Source organism: Pagrus pagrus, assembly GCF_965226575.1.
Source record: "Pagrus pagrus genome assembly, chromosome: 10".
In the NCBI taxonomy this organism is placed as follows: Eukaryota; Metazoa; Chordata; class Actinopteri; order Spariformes; family Sparidae; genus Pagrus; species Pagrus pagrus.
In genome coordinates, this window is record NC_140194.1 from 14,872,102 (window position 1) to 14,880,928 (window position 8,827).

General features: G+C 37.1%; 2 protein-coding genes across 2 annotated transcripts; both read left to right on the forward strand.

Moving 5' to 3' along the window:
- Positions 1-87: 87 nt before the first annotated feature.
- On the forward strand, positions 88-3,632 carry golt1bb (golgi transport 1Bb). Its single transcript, XM_084365272.1, has 5 exons — positions 88-264; positions 976-1,067; positions 1,167-1,345; positions 1,442-1,523; positions 2,933-3,632. Exons 1-5 carry the CDS (start codon positions 240-242, stop codon positions 2,969-2,971), a joined length of 417 nt encoding a protein of 138 aa, XP_084221398.1. The 5' UTR covers positions 88-239; the 3' UTR covers positions 2,972-3,632.
- A 1,247-nt stretch (positions 3,633-4,879) lies between these two features.
- Positions 4,880-6,915, forward strand: LOC311264424 (spexin prohormone 1-like; the record flags this gene model as incomplete). The annotated part of the gene is made up of 5 exons (XM_084365274.1): positions 4,880-4,942; positions 5,034-5,079; positions 5,169-5,228; positions 6,620-6,703; positions 6,804-6,915. The coding sequence occupies 5 exons, from the start codon at positions 4,880-4,882 to the stop codon at positions 6,848-6,850; spliced, it is 300 nt and encodes a 99-aa protein (XP_084221400.1). The 3' UTR covers positions 6,851-6,915.
- Between the last annotated feature and the right edge of the window lie 1,912 nt (positions 6,916-8,827).

The window sequence follows — 8,827 nt, forward strand, 5'->3', positions numbered from 1 at the left end:
TCAAAAACACAACTGATGGTTGGACCAAGAGATCCATCATTCTACGATCTTTGTTGGAATACGCGCTTGCGTGGCTCCGGAAGACGTAACGTGACGTGACGTGGCGTAGCAGCAAACCGCTAGCTTTGCCTTCATCGCTGCTCCTGTAGCATCAGTTAGTTACCGCTAACAGCCAAAGAAGCAGGTTAGAGTCGTTACGAGCTTTGTGTGAACTGATAAATCCTCCTGCTGCTGCCAAAATGATTTCACTCACGGATTCACAAAGTAAGACGGGTCATGTTTCCACGCTGTTCTTTGTCTTTACAGTGTTTGTTTGTGTGTAAAGCCCGGGGTTAGCTAAATGTACGAGGTTAGCAGCTCAAACGCCATTGGCTGAGAGCGATGCTACGTCACGTAGCAGCACGTCACCGTTTCAAAAAGAAGAAATAACTGTGGATAAATTGGAAAAATAAGTCGTTTATTTTCTCCCAAGAACCTTCCATTTATCATCTATTGGTTTATTTTTATTATCTTAATCTATTTACACACTTATTACTACTAATTACTTAAATGAACAGGTTAAAAAAACAGTTTCGATTCATCTTTTAATGTGAAAATGTTGCTGACTGAATAATGTAGTGTTAGCATGATAGTGTTAGCATGTCTTATGATTTTCACTTTCATAATTTTGTTTAAAAAAAAAACAATATTGGGATTTGGCAGTCATATGCAGTGATTTGCAACATTACCCACAATAACCTGATACAACCAGAGATATCTAAAGGGTAGCTATGTGAATATAAACAGTGTGGCAAAACCTATTTAGTCTCACCCACATATATTGAATATTAAAGTTGTTTTTTTTTAACGCAGTCCTGTTCTTATTTCCTGTAGTTTTTGTTTGTAATGATGCTAGCGTCTGCAGCTGCTCAGTTTTAACAACAGCTTATGACGCGATGTAACAGCCATATATGTTTTGTTTCTTAAATCCTCCAGAAATTGGGATGGGGCTGACAGGGTTCGGTGTGTTTTTCCTCTTCTTTGGGATGATGCTGTTTTTTGATAAAGCTCTCCTCGCCATTGGAAATGTGAGTTGATCAGTAATCCTATCACCAACATCTCCCTCATATGTTCTGTGAGACGTGTTGCATCTGTGATCGTGTTGTTCGTCTTTGCTTTCTGTGCAGATTCTGTTTGTCTCAGGCCTTTCCTTCGTCATCGGCCTGGAGCGAACGTTCAGATTCTTCTTCCAGAGACACAAAGCGAAAGCCACCACCTTCTTCCTGGGAGGAGTGTTTATTGTTCTGATCGGCTGGCCGATCATTGGCGTCGTTCTGGAGATCTACGGGTTTTTCCTCTTATTCAGGTCAGATCAAACAGAAAATCAAACGGTCTCCTTATCATCGCTATCCTGAATTAGTCTTAATTTCTGGTCTCACCTTATTGATGCTCTCATTAACAGGGGCTTCTTCCCGGTGGCAGTCGGCTTCATCAGACGAGTTCCAGTGCTCGGCGTTTTGCTCAGCTTACCAGGGATCAGTACAGTAAGTACTTCATTACAATCGGTGATTTGAAATTTGCAAAATATAAATTATTTGAGATGTAAAACTTGCTTGAGACGACTAATTCATCACAAAGAATATTTAGTCACCTCTGTTTCAGTCCTTGTTATGTTATTTTATGTTTTAATACTTTTGAGGGAGTTTTTTATATAAAGCTGCTGCTACAACATACTACATTTGATAAATCCTGAAAAACACTGTATTCACAGGCTGTTTATAACACTAGACCTTGATGCTAATATTTTGACAAAGTAATCTAACTAGCTTTTGCCGGAGCTTTCATCAGATCCAGACTGAGTGATGCAATTGAAGCTCTGGAAGAAGTTTGAATTTGAGTGACTGTCAATCTGTGTGGATTTAGAAAATTTAGTTACAAACACTGATAGGAGGTCTTGTACTGAAATGCGAGAGCTGGCAGTCGCTCTGTTGTCTAGCCTGATAACAGTGTCTCCCTTGTATTTAAAACGGCCTCATGAGATTCCTCTCTTTAGAGTCTGCTGTCTGTGTGAGACCTTTGTACGTTTATGAAGACTGTCAGTGTCCAGGATCAGTTATCAGAATGTAATAGTCTTCATGGAAAACTTCTTTTTCAGTGGTTTCCAAATCTTGTTTTAGTCTTAAACGATATCTAATTGTGCCAACATCATGCTCTTATTTGGTTGAAATAAGCCTTTAATTCAATCCATTAGATGTGAAAATATTCTGGTTCCACGCGCTGTTTTTTTTCCCGTCTGTTTCTCTCCTCTCCTGATATTTTGAAATCTAACACAGTGAGTTAAAGGTTTATTTTAACCAAACCAGAGTTGTTGATTGTGGGAAAGTCAAAAGACATGGATCATTTTCTGTTGTTTTTGAGTGTGTTTTACGATGATAAAATGACTGTAACTGGAGTCCGGTGTCATTGACAATAATGATAGTGAAGGATCTTATTCAACAAAGACAGTGTTAACAACAACAGCCTGGCTACTGTCCAGAGCAACAAAAATACCTAAGAATCTCAATTTGACCAGGAAACCCTGATCCTCAGTGCCTTGAAAAGAGTAAAACACCTGGTTTTATTAAAGGTAGGCAGGTTTTCTCCCTTACTGATCTAATAGAAATGGTGTGTTTCATTACAAGTCAGAAGTCAGAACTGCCTGCAGCTGTAGCAGTCTCACTCAACACTGGACTCATTTCTGAAACTGTCCTCATTAATCACTTGGACAAAAAGAAAATCCTTGAGGAAATAGTGTTCAGGATGAAAAAATGTCTAAGTTACCCTTTAATATTGTTTAGATCTTCAGTTAATGAAACATTTTCACAGATATCTTAAGTTTTTTCATTGTGTTTTTTATCCGAATCGGTATAAGTTGTAAAAACTAACTGTGGATTGTTTTGTTTTTCTCTTTCAGCTGGTGGATAAGATTGGCGAGAGCAACAATATGGTATAACAGAGGGCTGCTTTTGAGCCAGAGGAGCGTTTTAGTATTTATCATAGTCTCTATTAGTGACTGTATATTTTGGTCGTTGCCACTCCAGAACTGTGAATCCAAACATTTTCCTGCACAAGAGACACAACTGTACCTGCGGACGTTTGACTGACTTCATGATGTTTTTTCTATCCGACTTGGACGACGCTACAAAGAGATTTTTTTTTCTTTTCTTTTTTGCATTTTAAAAGCTGGAAGCAGGTCTCCCATTTTGTATCATTCCAGTCTGATATTTATGGACTGATAACTTGGGACCACTGGATTAATTCAGCGGAGAGTCAGGAGCTCTTCACAGCGTCCACTTCTCCAGATCGTGTGCCTCAACCGTCACTGAGAGCTTTTTGTTTGAGTTGTTCCTGGAATTTTGTACATTAAAGTAAATAATGTTGAGCTAAATGTTGAACCTGAACTGTGGAAAAGGTTGAAGAGGTTTGTTATGGACATGTTTTACTGTAACTTTTGTAAGTGCATACTTGAAATAAAGTGTGTCTTTTATAAATGTGTTTTTATATTTTTTCGCTGCAGAGATCAGATTTTTATGCCGCGCAGTATTTCAGTGTAATAACCCTGGTTTAAAGTACTGTGGGTACTAACTCCCATTGCTTAAGTGTCATTCTCAACAAAGAGCTTTTGAGTTTTCTCACAAATCCAACAATTTTAGTTAAGTTAGATGAGTAAAAGTTTCAGTTCATGTAGCATTTTGATTGAAATATGCCTTTGATAATTAAAAGAAGCTTTACTCATCCTCTTAGTCTCTTATTTGATGTACCAATAATAATATTAGCATTATATTTTAACGCTTCAGTCCACCAGTTTAACATTTTTTAAAAGGTATTTACAGTAAGCATTAAAAAAAGTAGCAGAATTAACTACATATCAAAGTTTTAATTTATGTGATTATTATCTCTCCTTCTCTGTCACACACACACACAAACACACTTATGTTGTTTTGTTTGTCAGCTTTTTATGGAAACCATCAACACATTGACCGACCCGACACAGGTGTCTACACCCACATTCTCACTGACACGCTGTCATCACATCAGCTTCATTCATAAAAACCGCAGAGGTGACGTCATCGGGCGCTGACCCTGTGAAGAGACTGCTGATCAGAAAAGTTTAAACCTCTCGCTCATGTGTCTCTGATTAACGAGCAGTGACACTTTTAACAACACCTGTCACTCTCAACATGACGTAATTAAACTACCTGTCAGGCTCATCAGTCACGCTGTATAATGAGGTGGTTTGCTTTGTTTTCTTTATAATGTGACAGCAGAGGAGGATTGAAGCACTAATCAAAGACAAGCTGCAGCCTGCAGGAGAGCAACAAATCAATTAAACAGTAAGTTATTTTCACTATATTATTATTATTATTATTATTATTATAATTAAAATTATTATTGTTATTATTATTTTTTTATTATTATTATTTTATTATCTTTCCCTAAAATATCCAGGAAAGCCGGCATGAAAATTTCTCTTAAGATTGTGTTACCATTAAAATTAAAATGTAATAAATTTAGCATTTATAAGATGTATACAAACATATTATATGCTGTTAATAACACATTGTAATGTGGTTGTAAGCAGAAATTAGAGTCTATTAATGTTTTTGTTAACACTCATGAGTGGATGTTGGCATATAATGTAGTAAAAAAGCTATTACAATAATATAAAAAATAGTTTGTTAAAGAGAAGTCATATTTGTCGACATACACTTTGCAATAATTAACACTTGAAAATGTCCTCACCTGCTTATAGCTGCTATTTATTGAATAGTGGTGGTGTTGTTCCTTCTATTTCTATAATCATGAACTGCACTGTTTGTGCTATTTTTAATTAAGTTAAATGTCATTACAGGATTCAAGAATGTCTCTAATTGTCTCGTTACTTGTGGTGACATTGGTCAGCCAGTGTTGGAGTGCACCACAGGTGGGTCAAAGTGGATTTTCCTATTTAATGTTTAAGATGAATTTAAACATAATTCTGAGACACACTGTTTTTATTTTTTGTCACTTTTCAGCGGAGAAACTGGACCCCTCAGGCCATCTTATACCTGAAGGGAGCACGTAAGAATTTGCAAAGGAAATTTAAAACTGTTTTTATGTTTTGATCTGCCCGGTTGAATTAAACGCTGCTGAGTGCTGATCTGTTACAGAGGGACACCGCTCAGTGTTGGAGCGCACCAACAGAGAGGAAGGAGACACTTTACATTCAGGTGAGTGTAGTGAAGCCCTTCAGCTGATGGAAAATAATGTCATGTAAGCAGTGGTGTTGCATTATTATTGGTAATTTAAAGGTTTATCACTTCATAACAAGTGATCCTTTGAAAGGGGTTTACAAGTTAACTATTGACTTCATAAACAGTTATTAATGATTAACGAGTGCTTTTTATTGAACTTTGAACCTTTTCATTGACTTGAAACACCTGTAGCTGAAAACAACCATACACTGGGGACTCTGAGGACTTGTGTCCACCACTTTGTTTTTTGTACCTATCACTTTTCAAAAGCAGCAATTTTGTCAAATATGTTCTGAAAATAGTTTTGATGTTTTAATGTTACCTGACAAATGAACCTGAGATGCACACTGCAGGTGTGTTGTTGACATTATTTGACTGACATGGTGTTGAAGTAGTGGATGTGTCGTTTGCATGGCTGTTACTTGGTTGGTCAACGTTATCGTGACTCTGCCTTTTGATGTGCCCTCATGCAATTTTTCTTCCTTTATCTATCTTTATCTACTCTGACCTCATAATGACTCTAACATTACACTGCCTAAAATCACACATGTTAACGACTGTTAAAGATTTTAAAAAGGCTCTTTATCTGAGCTCTTATGTCTTGAATTGATGATGTGATGCTGTTTTTTTGTTGACATTAATAACCGCAGACTTGATCTGAATACTTTACTATAAATGATGACCCTGAAAGATGGATGTTTCACAACCTGGCAACCCAAAAGGGGCACTATGTAGCTTTGGGAAAAAAAGGAAGAAATTCAGACTGAGAATTTTAATATTTATGTATGTTATTTAGGTAATAATACAGAAATACTCATAAATATTTATTTTTTCCATAACTGAATAGACAAACTGTCTTCAGAGGAAAATAAGGTCCCCAGAACCCTGTATGAAAGCTAGAAAGGTGGCAGGGTCCGCCAAATATAAACAAAGTAAAACAGTATGAAATTGTGTTGTCCTTTAATGTCAGTTTGTTTATTCAGTCATTAAAACAAAGAGTTTGTTTATTTACTTTGTTAAGGCTTAAAAAAATCAGTCAATGAAGATTTTTCTCTTCTGATTACAAAAACTACATAGTGCACCTTTAATAGGTTACACTGTCCATGAGCTACAAAGTATATAAATATATATATAACATAAATGATTCATTAACCTTCAATAAAGCCATTTGTAAAATTAATTAATTAATACTTGAGTTACTTGTACTAAGAGACTTATCAGTTACATCAGTTTGATATGATGACTTTTTCTCCCAAAAATTAATGTCTGCTAACAGACAAACATGTCTCCTCTACATTTGTATTTTATTTCATGGTTCCTGGTTTTGTATCTGGTTTCCTTTATTAAATGTCTTCGTCTCACTGCAGTGAGTCACAACCTGAGCAGTGATGGACGCGGGTTGTCTTTGTCATCGATTCTTCTGGAGCTTCTGCAGCGAGCCGTGGCAGAAGGTAAAACCCATAAAGTTATTTCCAACACTCTGCCTCACCAACATCTGAGCAACTTCATGTTTTTAACTGAACCTTTTTTAAAATGTATTTTCTTCCTCAGGTGGAGGCAATCCAGATGAACAAGAACTTGATTTTAACTATTTTTGACGTGTTTTTTCTTGTATTCATCATGTTTTGTGTCACTTCTCACCGTAGTATAATTAATTATTTCATTAAACGTCCTGTATAAATAAAACTCCCTCGCCTTGTCTGTGAGCTGTGACTGTTCAATTATTTCTGGACTTGACTGATCACATCTCCTACTCATGAATGAACTTGCAGAATCCTCAAAATGGACGGATTTCCCTTCACAGTCCTGCATATTGTTATCGATTAAATAAAAAAAAAACATTTAAAAAGAGTCTGTCAGCTTGGGGCAACAATTAAGTCATTCACACCCCACCAGTGATTAACACCATGCTAAACACCATTCATCATCACACTGTCTACGCCGAGGTCACTGAGAGAGGCGGCTCAGTGAGTCTTATTGGAAACGGCAGCCTGAACCAGTCATGACTCGGTCAAACAAAGGTCAGCAGCTGACATGTAGAAGAGTCGAGCTTTTAATCCAGATAAAAGTCAATTTGTTAATTAAACCAGCGTTTTCTGTTTCCTGCTTCGACAGCCTGTGCTGATTTTTGTTTGACACCAGCTCATTCTTTAACAGGCTTTTCACTCGTACACAGTCAATGTAACCAGACATTTCAGATCTGTTAGATTTAGGAGAGAAAACATCAACTGTGCTGATATTTTGCATCATCTTTAACAGTGTTTCTCCTACATGTGATCAATGTCTGCGTTCTCTTGCAAACCTGATGCCCATTTTGGCTGTCCATGTAGATATTTAAGGTTGGACATAGACAGTGGGTGATTTGTTCGTTTATAACAGGGGGATGGATTCATCATGCAGCCATGATCGAGGTCATAGATTCAAACTTTTACAAACATCAGTCAGATAAAAGATCAATGAGTTAGACAGATGAGACGAGCATATCGAACTAAACAACCCCTCTGCCCCTGTCTGCTACTAGGACAGGGGAGATGACATCCCCCCTCAAATTGTCTATTGGACATGGATAAGGAGAAGGTAGGCATGTGATATATTCCCGAAGAAACTTTCCTTTGTTCTTTCTGTAAACAGTAAGAACAACTTTATAGCTTTTGTCACCTTGTGATTTAGACAATTATTAATAGTCTAATGGTCCCTTGTAAAGAGTATTGAAAAACAGACTAATTAAAGGGCTCATATAATAAAAAAACAATAAACATACTGACACAAATGAATTACCCAAAGACCCTCTGTCTGAGTTTTGATCATCACTCTGTGACTCATTCAGTGGGGATCGCACTTGTCTCTGGAGCAGGACCATCGCTGGCGCAGCTTGGCTCAACTTGGCGGAGCAAACCTGGTGATGGAAAAGCAAATCGGCGCGGCTTTGTTTGAATCAGCGAGGCCAAATGTGCTGGTGGAGAAATGGCATAACAGTCCCCCGGTCCCTGAGCTCCCAGTCTAAACCGCTAGCTGTAAGGCTAACTGAGCTAACTAGCCAAGGCGGCTACAGTTAGCAGCTGTTATTTTGGTGATGTGCAACCCTCTAGTTGTTTTGAGTAATATTTGACAGGTGTCCAATCCTTACATATTGCACCTTTAATAAATGGCAAATGTATAGTCAACCAAACTTTTTATTTCGCTGTTAACAATAAAATTCTTTATAAACCATCTATTAAGCAATTGATTGTTGTGAAGTTGCAACTGATGTCCATAATACTTTGAAAATGGTTAATAAATGCTGTGTAGTTTGTCTGTAAATATTATTTGGATGGCCATTACAAAGTCGCAACTGATTTATAAATTATAAAACATTTCTTAGTTTGTTAACAGTGAAATAACTATAACCTAAGGTTTAATTAACCACACAGTTACCATTTGTAAATGATTGTTACCCCTTATTGCTTAAATCTTTCAGTACACTTGTCTCTCTGCTTCTCAAAGCTGGTTCAAGTTGACCAATTTGAACTGAGGCTCGACGGCATTACGGAGATAATATGTAAATTCTGCTTTCCCTTTCTCACTGAATAACTGAA